The sequence below is a fragment of the Physella acuta genome, unplaced genomic scaffold (assembly GCF_028476545.2).
Source record: "Physella acuta isolate Inbredline_101_S28 unplaced genomic scaffold, ASM2847654v3 ptg001311l, whole genome shotgun sequence".
Lineage (NCBI taxonomy): Eukaryota > Metazoa > Mollusca > Gastropoda > Physidae > Physella > Physella acuta.
In genome coordinates this window covers 35,223-51,910 of record NW_026732826.1, presented here as the reverse complement: position 1 = coordinate 51,910, position 16,688 = coordinate 35,223, and the positions used below count along the sequence as shown (strand labels likewise).

Here is a 16,688-nt window from a genome sequence, read left to right as displayed (position 1 = left end):
CCCCCCAAACCCCCTCCCTGGCAACCTGACAAAAAACTGCCAATATTAATCATACATTTTAAAATAATCATGCTAGCAGTAATTAGCACTTCCACATTTACCTAAAAACTTTAATTAGACTACATAAATTATGGCTGGAACAAAGTTGCTTTTTTTTCCCTCCAGATTTCGTTAAGTTATTTCTATCCATTTCACCATATTAATCAAAAGATTGTCTGCTTATCAAAGATTTTTTTTTTTAAAGATAAAAAAAATCAAATTTACAATAACTTGTAAACGTTCTCTGTTTGACAAGTTTGAATATTAAAAGGATACAAAACGAGAGCTACAGCTAAATATAAGAGCTCATTTTCCAGTTAGGTGGGAGAGTAAGTCAGAGTTTGTACAATCATTTGTAGGCTTTTGTAACCTGACAAATCTTTATAGCATAGACAAAACAGAAAAAAGCCATAATTGAAGCATGGATTATAAAATCATCACCAACAAAAATCAACATGCAAAATGACATGTGCGTAACCTAAAGGTGTCTCCACTGACATCTGACAAATGTCATCCGACCAATGACACCTGACCAATGTCATCCCTTTACACTAGGCTTTTAGGACAAAGTATATCAGGACTAGAGGACTTGGACAAGCCAAGGAGTGGAGGACTGTAAAATCTTTAGCAGACCTATAGGTTACACAAATGTCAAGTAAAATAATTCTGGAGTCATTCTATCTAAATTGTTCTGCTTATAACCAACTGACCTACAATGTACAAATGCTTGTAGATTTTCAAATCTGACAAGGTTTCTATAAATTTGAAAGAAAAAAATACCTTAGTAGCTTTATGAGGTGAGACATGTTTTAAGTCAATTAAAAAATAGTTTTTCTCAACAAGTTTAAACAATAGCTTTGCTCAAGTTATCAAGATTCTAACCTTATAATGACATGCCTAAACTTGTATCATTTCTGAAAGATGCAGAATGATACAAATTTTTGGACAAAATGAACCTATATGTAACAATATTGATTTTGACACATTTTTTATACTTTGAGAAAGCCCAATATGGTAAGTAGGAGGAAAATAGTTTCACTCTTCTTTAACAACGTCAAATAAGTTGTCATTACATATTTGGGTGAATGATGCACTTTAAAAAAATTGTATTCCAAAACTCAACATTTTAAAAACTAAAAATAATCTAATAAAGAACAGTCATGTCCACCATATAAAGATACAAAAAAAAAAAAACAACCAATGTACAGAAACTTGTAAATGTTCTTCATTTGACAAGTAAAAAAAAAAAAAAGCAAGCCACATGGATGTTTCTCTATCACTGGGATTTCAGCTGATGGTAAAATAAAGACACTTTAGATTGCATACATTTAGTAACAAAACTGTAATCCCAGGATGTGGCCAAACACTGCTCTTACATTTGTCAGTTAACTATTTCTCTTATTAGGCTTACATTTGTCAGTTAACTATATCTCCCTTATTAGTCTATGACTGAGACCGCTGGCATGTTGACAGGTCAGTTAACTAAATCTCCCTTATTAGTTGTCTATGACTGAGACCGCTGGCATGTTGACAGGTCAGTTAACTAAATCTCCCTTATTAGTTGTCTATGACTGAGACCACTGGCATGTTGACAGGTCAGTTAACTATATCTCCCTTAAAAGTCTATGACTGAGACCAACAGGCATGTTGACAGATATTGATGATTAACAACAACTTGCTCTTCTTTTGATGGTTGTACACAATTTTTTTGGTACTTTGTTTACTCACTTAAAAATTAATTTGCTTTTTCATTATTATACAGCTATTGGTACACATTACTTTCTCAATGGCTTAAAAAAACTGGTACATTAGTGTTAATTTCTAAATGTTGCTTGATCTTTTGTTTTGCAACTAACTTAAAAAAAATATTCTATTACTCCCTTTGATGAAGAGGTAGGACCTGAACTCAGGTTTCTGATAATACATGTGCAACATTGCAAGAAAGAAAATTTCCTGCAAGACATTGAACATCTGATACAGCCATAACAAACCAAATACCCTCTAGCAATCCAACATGAATCATGCTTTTGGCAAATACCCTCTAGCAATGCAACATGACTCATGCTTTTAACAAGATGTTTACTTCACAGAAGTAAAATCCATGACATGTGACGCACATGTTTAAAAGTGGACATTTTCACCTTTCTTACTTTTGATCAGATCAATTTCATCAAACATTAACAGCGCTGAAAAAAGAATAACAAATTTTAGAGAACTAAATCTTAATGAATGTATGAAACTGAAACCTTGGGACCTGAATATCCACCAACTTTATACATGTACATTTCCATTGCGAACATCACTTGTATTTTTAAAAATAGTTTTCAGCCTCACATTATTTGTTGTAATATTTTTTTAAAAAGTATCGCTATGTATTTTAATTACCATATCAACAAAATTTTGACAAATTCTTAACTAAATTTAACCAAAAAATTTATGTTATATTAAAAATGTTTGAGAGTTTTCATATCAATGTACAAATTTACATACCAGATATATACACTTTTTAAAAAATGTAGGCCTTATAAATCTAGAACTATTGTTTTTAACAGCATTGGACAAGCAGCCAAAGACTGGTCATTGGTTGGAGCCAGCTTAGGTTTCTTTTCAATCAACATGATCTCTCATCACAACCTGCTTTAGAAAGATTCAAATCCTACCCACTCTTCAAAACTAACACAATGATAGCCACATCCACCTAAAATTCAACACTCTTCAGTAATAAAATTATGATAGTCATATGTATTAAGAAAACAATAATGATAGTCATATGCACCTACCCATTCTTTAACATAATAATCATATACGCCTAAAGTTCTACCCACTTATCAATAATAACATGATTATTCAGTCATATGCACTCAATTCAACCTATTTTTCAATAAGAACACTATTTATTATGATAATGATAGTCATATTTGCCTAAAATTCTACCCATTCATCAATAATAAGACAATTATATTAATATGCACTAAATTCAACTGATCCTTCAATACTTACAATAACAATGATAACCATATGCACCTAAAATTTATACCAATTTTTCAAGATTGAAAATAACAATGATAGACATATGCACTATAATATTACACATATTGCAATACTAAAATATGCATCTAAATATTTGATAAAACACAACAGAATGCAAATGATTAATGTTAAACAGATAATCAATACATGCCATCAGTATAAATGTTGAGACACATTAAATTTGTATCAAACAGATTCCCTAACCAATGATACATTTCCTTGGAACAATTATCACAGGTTGTTTGATTTAGAGAAAATATCCTAATTAGAAAAATATATTGAACCAAAACTGAACTATTCTTTTTTGTTGTTATATTTATAAGAATCTCTACCTGACACAAGTAACTATTTGATAGTAATGATTAAAATGCTTCAAATGAATGTTGATATCAGATCACAGCACAAACACACAGGAAGATGACTATTTCCTTCACAGCAGACCATTCACTGCCCCCTCCATTCACGCTTAGTTATCTGCGAGGTGTGCTGGAATAAAAAAAGAATAAACAGTTTGGATAACTTAACGCAATTTTGTGTTTTTTAAATACTAGGAGACAAACAAGTAATGTAACTGTTACAAATGTTTATAAACCTGGAGCCTTAATTATAAGCAAAAACACAAATCATTTAATAAAATCGGATTCAAATCAAAGAAAAATTTTATATGTAGGGTAGCTAATAAACAATTTAAAAAAAAGAATTTTAACTAATTTAATCATTGTAATTGGTCGTTTTAATACTTAAACAAAAACCTTTCTGGCTGCGGTGACTGTTTTCATTAAATTATAAGTTAAAATGAAAACAACACTTAATACATTTAATAGATTTTCAAACAGACAATACAGAATGTACAGAGAATACAGAATGTACAGACAATACAGAATGTACAGAGAATACAGAATGTACAGAGAATAGAGAATGTATAAAGAATACAGAATGTACAGAGAATACAGAATGTACAGAGAATACAGAATGTACAGAGAATACAGAATGTACAGAGAATACAGAATGTACAGAGAATAGAGAATGTACAGAGAATACAGAATGTACAGAGAATACAGAATGTACAGAGAATACAGAATGTACAGAGAATACAGAATGTACAGAGAATACAGAATGTACAGAGAATACAGAATGTACAGAGAATACAGAATGTACAGAGAATAGAGAATGTACAGAGAATACAGAATGTACAGAGAATAGAGAATGTACAGACAATACAGAATGTACAGAGAATAGAGAATGTACAGACAATAGAGAATGTACAGAGAATAGAGAATGTACAGACAATACAGAATGTACAGAGAATACAGAATGTACAGAGAATACAGAATGTACAGAGAATAGAGAATGTACAGACAATACAGAATGTACAGAGAATAGAGAATGTTAAGCAAGTTATAGATGAAGAGGTCAGGGAGGTAAGTAGGGAGATTTGACCTAAATACATTTTTGCTGCAGGCTATAAAAAAGATCAACTTTAATCCTTTCAAATCATGAATTTTTAATTTGCACTGAGAAATTCATTGTTCATTACAGCTGACCAGAACAGAGTGTTGCAAAGTGTTTCAAGCAGAGAAGTAAATGTTATAAATTAAGCATTAACATTAACAAATTTCTCAAGCAACAATAACCTACTTAAAAATTATTCTAATTTTGATTTTAAAGTTGCCCATGTCCAAACTCCAGTCTAAATCTGTAATATTTCAGTAGGCTACTTTATGTTAAAATTTCTATTCAGTTAAACTCCCTAAAAGCTCAGAGCTAATGCTTCCCTACTTCAACTTCACAAGATTGTAATTATATAACAAAACATTCAAACAAAAAATGATGTGAAATGAACATATCAAAACTATCAACTTGTATAAGAATAAAGTAAAATTTTTTAGAGGCAGTACCAGGAAACAAGAGGGAACTATTTGTATAATTTAAGAATTTTTAATCAGCTGAAACAATGAGAAAACACACTCCACAGTTGGTGATTCTAATACTACTATGTAGAAGAGAATTTGTCTAATGTTCTATATATTACAAAAGTCAGAAATAAATTAAACTTTATAAGTCTTAAATCATAAATAAAGCTATCAAACCTGATAAACTCCTAATTATTGGTCAATTCACCTTGAAGTAGCTGCTGCAATACGAACAGCAGGCCCAATGTACCTATCTTCAGATGACTGTTGCTTTCTTTTGTGAATAATATACTTGAAGAACTCGTACACTGACCATGATATTGCAGTTGAAGGCATTTGGTAAATGACTCGTGCCTGAAGTCCTCTAAAGAACCCAGATATACCACAAAATTCATATATAGTCCGAAAGGCAGATGCCATGCCATTTATGTAAGTCAAGTGATTTCTGGCACAGTGTTCTTGTGTGTTTAGGAGAGTTTTGCACACATCTAATGGCATTGTTGTGGCAGCAGCCACCGCGCCAGCCAGCGCCCCTGCAGCTATGTGAGAGCCTGGATCATAGGCTCGCTCTTTGTTTAAATAATCTTGAACAACTTCGTAGGTAATGAACTGAATAGCTTGGAAAGGGATGTTCATTGTCAGTTGTGTTGTGTAACTTCTGTAGAAGGCTCCAATTCCCTCTGTCCTCAAGATCTCACGGAAACATATCAAGGTTGACTGGTAGGGACTTCCATAAATCTGCATCCTCTGTTTCACCACTGGAAATTTAATAAAAATGTTTAGCTTATAAAAACAAATACAATATAAGTGGTTTAGTTAAACTTAGTGTGGATTAAGCATTTCATTTTGTTTAAACTGTACAAATTCAAAAGATCTAAATAATTTAAATAACACTAAGAAAAAAATCAAGTTTCATAGCTGAATCTTTGATTGTATATTGTCAAACTTTTCTTTTAGAAGACTGCATAAACTTCGACAGATTCGTTTTCGTCCAACCTGTGGCTCTGCTTATCTTCGTTATATCTAATAAGCTAATCAACATAAAGTTTCATTTTTTCACTATTAAAAAATCGTTAAACTCAGCTGATTTGTTAAGTATAAATAGTTAACCAGTCAGAATGGAGAATATAATTCTATGTGTATTCTATATGTAACCCCACTATTTCTGTTTGGTTTTAACTGGTCTAACTTCGACCAGCACAATACTCTAACTTTCAGGGATGTGACCAGATCAGGAAAAAAAATTAGGAAATTTTCTTCGGAAATAACTCAATATGTTTATCTACTTTTTATGGCAGTTAAGCAGCTTTATACCGCAGTTAAGCAGCTTCATACTGTTACTGTACTAATTAATTGTTTAATGAAGTTAATATTTTAAATACAAGAAGTTTATGTTACTCTAAAACAGGGGTCTCCAAACTTTTCAGTCCAGGGGCCGCATTAACTATAAAATTTCAGTTCGGGGGCCAGTTTCTTAAAGGCATATCTTTGATTTTTCTGCGCAAAGTTCCTCATCATCACCAACAAACAATTTTTCCTTGGACAAAAAGATCTCCGCGGGCCGTAGTTTGGAGACCCCTGCTCTAAAATTACATTGAAAGTCTTGTCTAATTGCAATTTAATGTTTACCTTATAAACAAGTTTTTAAAAATTACAATGTAACAAAAGTAGCAATCAAGTTTTATTTTACCACTAAGCTAATTTAAACTGCACTAATCTAGTGTAGATTCTAGATGTACTCCTGTTTTCAATTTTAAATAGGGACCTAATGCCGTATATTCTTTTAAAGATTGGATTGGTAAAAATATTTGCCTTCAACTGTAAAGACCCTAGATTAAGATTAGTTACAATTTGAAAGTTTTAGGTTCATGTGATGGAAAAATGAAATGGACCAGGTTAGCTAAAATTAGAAAGGGTCTGACGTGTGAACCAAAGTTAATCATTTTGATAGCCAAGCCACATCGATATTTGATTTTTTGGAATTGTTAGGGGTCATCCGCGTTTTTTTTGACGATATTTACCTCCCCTCTCTCCTACAAAAGCCAGACTCCCCCACCCCTATAATGACGTCACACCTCAGCCAACAAATGCCCCCCCCCCCCCCACCCCCCTCGAACTGAATTTTTTTTAACATCGATTTTTTTCTAAAATATTGACTGAGGTCGACCAACATAGGGTATTTTATTCAATTTCTATTACAATGTTTTACAAGTTTTCCAAAACGCGTAATAGCGGCTAAAATGCAGTTGTTTCTAACATTACTTTTTTTTAAAATACAAAAATATGACGTTACACTATCTTACGAGTGTGACGTTATTAATGGAAGACCCCTTATTAAAAATTTAAAAACAGCCTGTATGTATTTTTTCTTCCACAAACAAGACACGGTCGAAGTCACATTGAGTTTAGTATTTTTTTTAATCTGTAAGCCCACGAAACATACGTATTGCAGGAACAGCTATTTGAAATTGACTGTGACGTCATTTTTTTTCAACAAGCGGTACCGAACACGTACTTGGGGTCAAGGTGAGGTCACAAGAGCCACCATTGCTAGGAGGTGGGGCGGGTTAGTCTAGTCCTCGTAGTCACCTTTTGCAAGGATATTAATTTGAGATTGCGAAATAAAATAGAATCAGAGAGAAACTGTAGATTTAGGCGGGTTAAAATACCGTTAGATATATTAGGCTATATCGATATCTAGATTATCAGGCTTAAGAGATGTAAGTTTCATTTGAATAACTGCATTATTTTAGATTACCTTTTCCCGTGTTTTTGATAAATAGTTAACTGAAAATATCAGCGGGAAATTTGGACTAAAAAATTGTGCTTTGAAAATTTCGTAAGGCCGCCGAAATTTCGAATCTTAATCTACATTTAATCTTGATCTAGCACCGTCAGACCTAGCGCAATCGACCAATCGAAAAGAAATGCGCATATTCGAGTGTCCGTTTGACCTAAGTACAGTAGTTGTCGATTTAAATTTAAATACGAATAAGTGGAATGAGCATGTCGGCCCTTTCCGTAGAAGACATTTCCGTTTTTTTCCTAATTTTTAAAACTTCGTAAAAAAATCGACAAAAATCGAAAGTCGGCGGAAAAATTCGGCGAAAATTAAATCAGCGGAGGAAAATCGCAACTGAAACGGAAAAATCAGATTTCCGCTAAAATTCGGAAACGTCACATCCCTGAACTTTGACCACTATTAGCTTATATTTAAATTATTGTTTTATTCAATAGGTCTATGGCTTAACATTGTTATAACAAATATAAAAAACCTTTATAGCAACAAGCTTTTAAATTCACTGAAAATATTAAAATAAAACAAATTAACTCTCTTCAATAAAAAGCTTTGGTCACTCGTGGGATCTTTAACAGTTTAGCCACAAAGAAAACAAACAAATGTTGCAAACTAAATAAAAGCTTGTAAAAAGGTTAGGGCATTACAATAAAAGTGTGCTGACCTATGTAGAAATGATATTTAAGTACAAAAAATAGTGCCGCAACAATAATAATTAGGTCATCTCGTATTGTTTTCAGTTTAGGTCTATTGAAAAAAATGCAAGTTGTGCCTTATATTTGCCAACCAAAAGCGCATGAACAATTAAAATTTATATGGCCTTAAAAAAGGTATAACCACACACACCCCCCCCCCCCCCCCACAATTCAAACGATTAAATACATAACCTATATAATTAATTTCGGCCAATGACAATTATATACTTTTGTTTATAATTTCTTTTGACAAATACTTTTTTTTTACAAAAAATAAATAAAATACCCACACATTAACAAAATGTAAAAACAACATACCATCAGCTGGATTCATTATGGCATCATGGAGAAGTGTTGCAGTGCATCCAGCACAGCCTGTAATAACATTTAGTTTTTTTCATTACAGCATGAAATTTAAAAAAATTGTTGAAGCAATGTTTATAAAAATTTGGCCTCTTTTAGAAAACTAAATGGTTTATCTGACTGAGTCACTAAACTTCTATCTAAAAATTATAGTACATACACAATACTAATATTATAATATGCACATACAAGGTTTAGGAGGAAAGTAAAAATATGATTAGAAATGTACCATGTGCAAAATGATTTCCTTGTTTTCCTCCACTTAAAACTTGCTTCACCTTTTCATAACAAGCAAAGTACAAAGCATGAGCGGGACCAGCCCCGACTGCCATAGCACTAAAACCCCGTACAGTATTGCGTATTCCCTCATGACGAACTATTTTATTCAAGGCATCTACTACACTTCTGTAGTCAGCTTTAGGGTCAGGTACCAAACACTGCATTCTTGTCTGAAAATCAAATGGTCAAATTGTGAAGTTATTTAAGGCATTAAATTAAAATCAAGTGATAAAATACTTCTTTATGCCGAGGTAAAGAAACATGAACTCCAATTGATCCTATGTATAAAGAGGAACTTTAAATACAATTCTAAATTGTAATGTTGGACGGGATAACTTCCAACACAAGTAAGTATTATATATCAGCAAGTTATGCACCATATCGGCTGTTGACTCTGATTTCATTCTGCTAATCTTTCTGGATTTGCTTAAGTAGCTTGTTAATCTAAGAATTAGCTACAAGGCAGCAGTTATTTGATTTTGGAGTTTTCTCTCCTAGAAAAGATGCTGTCCCCATCAACCCAGCCTCATCCTTAGAGACTTCTCAGTTTAGTTGCCACCAGCTTTAAAGCCCTGACCAATTAATAACTGAGTAACAAGACATTTAAAATGGAATCTTTAGCTTCAATTGTAACATGTATGTCCTTGGAAAATACTAAAGGTAATGACTGAAGTAACTTTTGCAGTAATAACCTATTTTTTACAAAAGAAACCCCTTAAGAATATTTATCAGATGTACGGGACGGTAAGTAAAGTATTAATTAATAGGATTTGTTAATTATTCGTGGCTATTACATTCTACTATGATAATAGATCAAGGCTAAAATTACATAGGATAAATTTTTACTCTCTCATATGTAGAGTAAAGAGGAAGAATGTAATCCGACACAATAATCTAAAAAATTTCTCGTGTTTCACTTGCCCAACCACTTGTATGTCAAAAATTATTTTGTTAGGGCAGTCGCTGTCTAGGCACCAGTGTATTTTCACAAGGCTAAAATATCACTTAATACTTTACTTACTACTACAGTACTTAGTCTTAGGTCTACTAATTCAAAAAAATTGTTCAAGGAGTCCACAACGACCAAAACAAGTCTAGAGAGATTCTTTTGGTGGACACTAGTTTGTGGAAGGTTGGATCTCTATAACTATAACTAAGCCCTATATTAAATGACCTAATTTATTTTATAATCTAGCATTTAGAATCAATTTTTATTAACACAGGTGTAGATTTAAAATCTAGATTGAACTATGGGTCAAAAACTGATCTGTCATTAGTCCTTAGATTGGATGATTTTAGATACAGATGGCTGATAATAGACACTTCCATAAAATAGGTGTGTTTGGTTGTTAGCAGTACTGTAATCTCAACTAATTTTATGGTTAGAAATGAGGGTTAAGAGTATGGTAGGACTAGGGTTTGGGTTAGGCAGAGGTCACGTCGGAAGGGGGGCGATCTGTCCAGGATTCAAAGGGTCGATTCTAAATATCCGAAAATAGAAAGCTAGTTAGTTCTATGGACAGCGTTCTACGTTGCTTGTGAGATATGGGAAAAACTATTAACGGTGACTGATGTGTGTGTGTGGTGAGGGGTCCTTTTTTGCTAACGTGAATAAATATATAAATATGGGGGAAGGGGCGCAAAATTGATAGTTAGGGACAGGGTTAGCAACGACATTAGTCATTAGCCAGAAATATGTGCATTCCCCTTTAGATTTTGTTAATTAGGTCAGGATTAATTACAATAATTAGATCATTACTTAATACTTAGGATTCAATCATTAGGGCCTAATCATTAGTGATCACTGAATTACATTACTTTACTACAACACTGACTGATCAGTGATTCACTTACTGTGAACTGTGATAATGCTGACTCACTGTGGTGTAGTACTACTAATCTAGATCTAGCTAGTTAGTACAGATCTAGAATCTAGATCTAGATCTATAGATTCTAGGCCTACTGGTACTGTTGTACTGATAACTGACCAGAATACATCGTGATAGTCTAGGAGTAGGAGTCTAGATTCTAGAAATAAAAGGGCTATAGATCTAGATATTAAGTAGATCGACATTTCGTAGCTAGAAAGCTAGATGTTCTCACCTTTACACAATCTATTGGATACATGACGGAGTGTTCCATAACTCCCGCAGCAGCGCCGGCCAGCATATGTGTCGTCATTGTGGTAGAAACACCAAGTGTTTCATATGGGTTCTCTTCTTCGTCCATTTTCTAACAACTGTATATCGAAAATGTAAATAAAAAGATGAGCAACTGAAGCAGCTGCCGAAACAATTGTAAAAGTCAGATTCTTCTGTCCGAACTAGGCCCTATATAAATTTTTAAGGCCTGGTTTGCAACAGGCAAGGTTTTTTGAACTTTACAACACAGCTATATCCGCCATATTGTGACCTTTCACGTGTTATTCAACACATTTAGCGATCGTGTAGGATCAGTCCATTTCAACGTTTTGGGTAGTGCGACATAATTCACTTTGTCCATTAAAAAATATTCTGAAATAAAAGTAGTTTTTTTTAAAAAATCACCAATTGAATGACACATGAAACATATAAATGCGGTCATTATATAAGTTAAATGTAAAAATAAGACTAAACCAATACAGATTTAGAATTTTATTATAGGCTAGATCTAGTCTCTAGAACCTAATATTTTAAAAAAGGTCACACAAACTTAGGCCGCTATTAGACTAGTATTAGAGCTTGTAAAATAGGCCTTAGGATTTATTGGTCTTATTTAGTCGAAGCTTATATGGGCTGTTTTATTATACTAGTATACTTGTCCTACACATAGGTCTTTAGATCTAGGCCTACAGTCGAGCTATTTTAATATTTTATAGAAAACTAGCGTTCCCGTCCCCGCGCGTTGCCGAGGGGTTAGAAAAAAGTCCGAGGATAGCCCGGAGCAAGTCGCACCCTGCCGGTGCGCGTGCTGACGCGCCTGATTCAATTTAGTGAACGACTATAATACTACTTTTTATCTATATTCTATCACACTTTTTTTAGACGAAGGTATGCGCCATAGCTCAAGGGATAGCCCGGGGCGCCAAATTGCACACTGCCGGTGTGCACACTTTTTGTGAATGACTATAACGTCCCATCTTATCCATAGTCTATCTCACCGTTTAAAACGAACGTGGGCACCATAGCGCTCACGTGAAACGCCGGGGGACTAAATCGCACCCTGCGAAACTGAATTATTTTTTTCCCCGTAGAACCCTTCCCTGGATTGTTCTAATCAACTCCCCAAAGTTTCATGACACTCGGTTGAACGGTGTCGAACCACATACGACTTTTTTTTTTAAATACCATATGTAGAGAAGAATCGAATCTCGTCCTACCGGGGTGCCTGGCGAATTTGAACATGGCGATCGGATGAAAGGTGTAGTAATGCATATATATATATATATATATATATATATATATATATATATATATATATATATATATATATATATATATATATATATATATATAAAATGATAGATAGATAGTGGGGAATCTAAGTATACACTATCAGAGTGAGTTTCTTCCAGGCATCTCTTCGGGGGGGGGGGGGGCAAGTTGGTTTTAGAACGAATATAAGGCCTTTGACAAATAGAATAGGGTAGATATTTACCACTCCTCCCCTTTGTCAAAACATCGTCACAAAAAGCCACCCCCCCCCCTTACAATTACGGGTAAAGGCGTACGTTTCACGAAACTGTCCATCTCGGTAAATGGCCGTAAATTATAGATGAACTATGCTACTAGTGTTGCCTGGGATGCTTTACAAATGGCTTGTCAAAGTGCGCCCTATTTAGTCTGCTGCTAGAGTTGCTGTTGGCGGCCTTGCCAGGCTGTCAGTGTGTTTGTGTGTGTATGTATGTGCCAGAAACAAACCCACTTCTTGTGGGCGTTCAGCACCCAGTGTGTGCAGAACCCTGGCGTCCTTTAAGTGCAGTAAGGGGTCGTTGCAAGTTGGCGTGATGTCGGGAGTGATGTTCAAGTTACTTGGAATACGGTAGAGTGCATGGAGGACACGTAAGGGGTCGTCCATAAATGACGTCACACAGAGTTTCTTCCAGGCATCTCTTCCGAAATTTTTTTACCCCCCCCCCCCGAACGAAATGAAATTTATATAATTTATATAGAAAATATATACTTTTAACAGTGTCCGCCCCCCCGAAAGAAAGTCTACCTCCACCCCGAAAATTTCAAGTGCCCCCACCCCCGGAGAAAAAAGTCTGGAAGAAACACTGACGTCACACTCGTAGGGGGGGGGGGGAGGGAGGGGGTCCGTAATTTTGTGACGGTGTGTGATGAGGGGGAGGGGGGGGGGGTTCAGATGGTGGGACGTCACACTTTTGCATTAAAAAAAGAAATGTTAGAAAACAAATTTTAGCCGTTATTTCGCGTTTTAGAAAACTATTTTAATAAATTGTAATAGGAATTGATCAAAATACTCTATGTTGACAGAGTTCAGACAAGATTTTGGAAAAATATCGATGCTTTAAGAAAAATTCAACAGCAATTTTGAGGGGGGGGGGGGGGTTGTAGGCTAAGATGTGACGTCATTTTAGGGGGGGGGGGTCTGGCTTTTTGTGACGACGTGTGACGGGGGGGGAGGGGGGGGGGGTAAAAATCGTCCAAAAAAGCGTGACGTCATTTATGGATGACCCCTAAGTCTGAAGTCTGCAGGTCGTCCGTCGCTCACGTATAGAGTGAGCGCCCTTTTTAAAGTAGTTTGAGCCCTGATGCGTACATCATGAAAGCCCACTAGATCTACATATTATGCAGGGGCTTCTCGAGCTATGGACTCCCATGTATTTTGCCGGCGAAAGCGTGTTTGATGTAGGAGAACAGAGGCGTAGCGACCCTTCCCGGCGCCCGGGGACATACTTTCAATTTGGCGCCCCCCTCGGGAGCAAATTTTCGATTTGCACCCCCCCTCGAACTTTTCATTTGCACCCCCCCCTCAAACTTTCGATTTGCACCCCCCCTCGAACTTTTCATTTGCACCCCCCCCCTCAAACTTTCGATTTGCACCCCCCCCCTCGAACTTTTCATTTGCACCCCCCCTCAAACTGTCAATTTGGCGCCCCCCCTAAGGTCGGCGCCCGGGGACATATGTCCCCCCCCCCCCGCCCCCCCCCCTCGCTACGCCTCTGTAGGAGAAATAGAAATCGACCCAGAGGCGTAGCGGGAGGGGGGGGGGGGGTGCGGACTGCACCGGGTGACACCATTTCGGGGGGTGACACCAAGGCAAAAAAATGCCAAAATATATAGAGTAAAATGATAACTCCACTTAATTAAGTGATTAATTCGAGTGTTAAATATCGTTTTAAGAGGTGCAAATCGAAAGTTTGAGGGGGGAGGGGTGTGCAAATCGAAAGTTTGAGGGGGGGGGTGTGCAAATCGAAAACTGAAAGTTTGTCCCCGAGAATGGTCGCTACGCCTCTGGGGGGGGGGTGACACCATTAAGTGCCGCATCGGGTGAGACCCGACTTCGCTACGCCACTGACTCGGCCAATGGTTAAATAATACAATCATAAATAACTTTTATTTAATGTAAATAAATTTTAAGACAATTTTCGAGTCCCTTATAAGGTTCACACCCCTGTCCCTCACGCCACCGTATACTTTGGAGTTTGTCCCCGGGCGCCAGGAGGGAGGGGTCGCTACGCCTCTGCCCCCATGTATTATCTCTGTCAATACCCTTCTAACAACAACCTTTCTCGAGAATTCCCATTAGTTGGCGTTGTACGATATAAATGGCAGGTCTATATTATAGTCTATATAGTACTATGGAATACCAGTGACATCGGAAGTGTAAAATAAACGAATTCCATCTTGAAAATTTCCCAAACTATATCCAAATCCTAACCCTAACCGAACACCTGGCAATAACCATATAGCCATTACCCTAAAAGTACGTACTCCCCCTACATCGAATACCTGCATAAGGATCTGATTGATAAATTCAGTTAACTTTTGTATGAGTGTATTTAGTATGTTACTCGTTATTTTAGCCATTTTTCTCCTCTACCCTCTCCGCCGGACAATTTCTGCAAGCGGCTTAACATCGGCTTCAAAAATTTTCAACATTTCCAGGTCTGGTTAGGGGGGGGGGGGGGTCGTCCATTTATGACGTCACGCTTTAAAAATGATTTTTACCTCGCCCTCCCCATCGTGACAGAGTAACAGACTCTCCCTTTCTCCCTTAAGTGACGTTACATTTCTCCCCAAATAGCAATTTTTTTAATGAGTTTTTTTGGACGAACCCTTTATTGGGTATTACACTATTTTTAAAAGCTATTTCGAAGGATGTTATAGACTCGTGGATAGTATAAGTATCACATTTCACACAGACATAAAAGCAGCAGATTTTTAGCCAAGTGGTCAATCTAACTCCCTTCGCTTTAGCCTCTTTAGACGTGTGTGAACATTTCAGTTGGTTGCAGGCATGAAAAAAAAACAATCGGGCGTAAGTAAACAAAGTGCTTCCTGTACAATCCACACAGGGAGGTAGAGTCTATGTTCTCTAGGCTAGCTATGTCATTGCACTCATATCGTGGTCTAAAGCCGAAATATTACCATTTGTTCCATCGTTGGTACTAGGCTGGGATTGGATGGCTATCTACTAGATCTATATATGTCTAGAATTTTTTTAGCAAGAAGTAAATATACATGTTCCGTATAAAATTAATTTGTAGCGGGTTTTTTTTTTTCTAGACATGTATAGAAAGCCTATAGGGGCCTAGCCTATATGTCTTAAGTGTAAACGCGGTGTTAGACAGGAATCCCCAGGGCTAGAGGAAAGTATGCCGGCCAAGGCAATCCTGGACAGTGTTTCTTTTCCACTTTTTTCTCCGAGGGGGGGGGGGGACTTGAAATTACCACCGGAAGAGATGCCTGGAATAAACTCTGCCTTTGATCCTTATATTAAGTTATGTAAGTAAGGAAACGGAGAAAAGTGTGACGGTTGCTATTTTTCGCGGGCGTTATGGCTAAAATGGTTTCATATCGCATCATTAAACTGTGGTAGATCTAGATCTCTTCTACTTAAAAAAAAGCGTTATCATAAATAAAAGTGGGTAGGCCTGGACAGAGGCGTAGCGAGGGGGGGGGGTGCGGACCGCACCGGGTGACACCATTTAGGGGGGGGGGTGACACCAAGGCAAAAATAGCAAAATATATAGAGAAACATTTGAGGGGGGGGTGTGCAAATCGAAAGTTTGAGGGGGGGGTGCAAATCGAAAGTTTGTGTCCACGGGAAGGGTCGCTACGCCTCTGGGGGTGACACCATTAAAGCACCGGGTGATACCCGACCTTACTACGCCACTGGGCCTGGAGATCAAGACAAAACCAAGAAAAAATAACTAGCTGCATTAAAAAAAGGAAAGAAAAACAATTCAGATGTGTTGTCCAAACTGACGTACGCACAAGGACAAAACACTTTAGCCTAGCTTACCCACTGGAGTCCTTGGCTGTAGTTATCACCGGGGGTCATAATATTAGAGTATTTTATTAAACTTCTCAATGTCTCAGTGCATCTATATTAGCTGGACGATAT

General features: G+C 36.4%; 1 protein-coding gene across 2 annotated transcripts; it reads right to left on the bottom strand.

The window, feature by feature from the left end:
- Positions 1-1,694: 1,694 nt before the first annotated feature.
- On the bottom strand, positions 1,695-16,663 carry LOC131958287 (mitoferrin-2). Of its 2 annotated transcripts, none has more exons than XM_059323227.1 (6): positions 16,587-16,663; positions 11,220-11,629; positions 9,067-9,286; positions 8,793-8,849; positions 5,160-5,740; positions 1,695-3,555 (listed from the first exon to the last, which is right to left on the bottom strand). In XM_059323227.1, exons 2-5 carry the CDS (start codon positions 11,343-11,345, stop codon positions 5,187-5,189), a joined length of 957 nt encoding a protein of 318 aa, XP_059179210.1. In that variant the 5' UTR covers positions 11,346-11,629; positions 16,587-16,663; the 3' UTR covers positions 1,695-3,555; positions 5,160-5,186. The 2 variants fall into 2 exon arrangements, with proteins under 2 accessions (XP_059179210.1, XP_059179209.1); XM_059323226.1 differs by having other exon boundaries at positions 5,191-5,740.
- Positions 16,664-16,688: the final 25 nt, after the last annotated feature.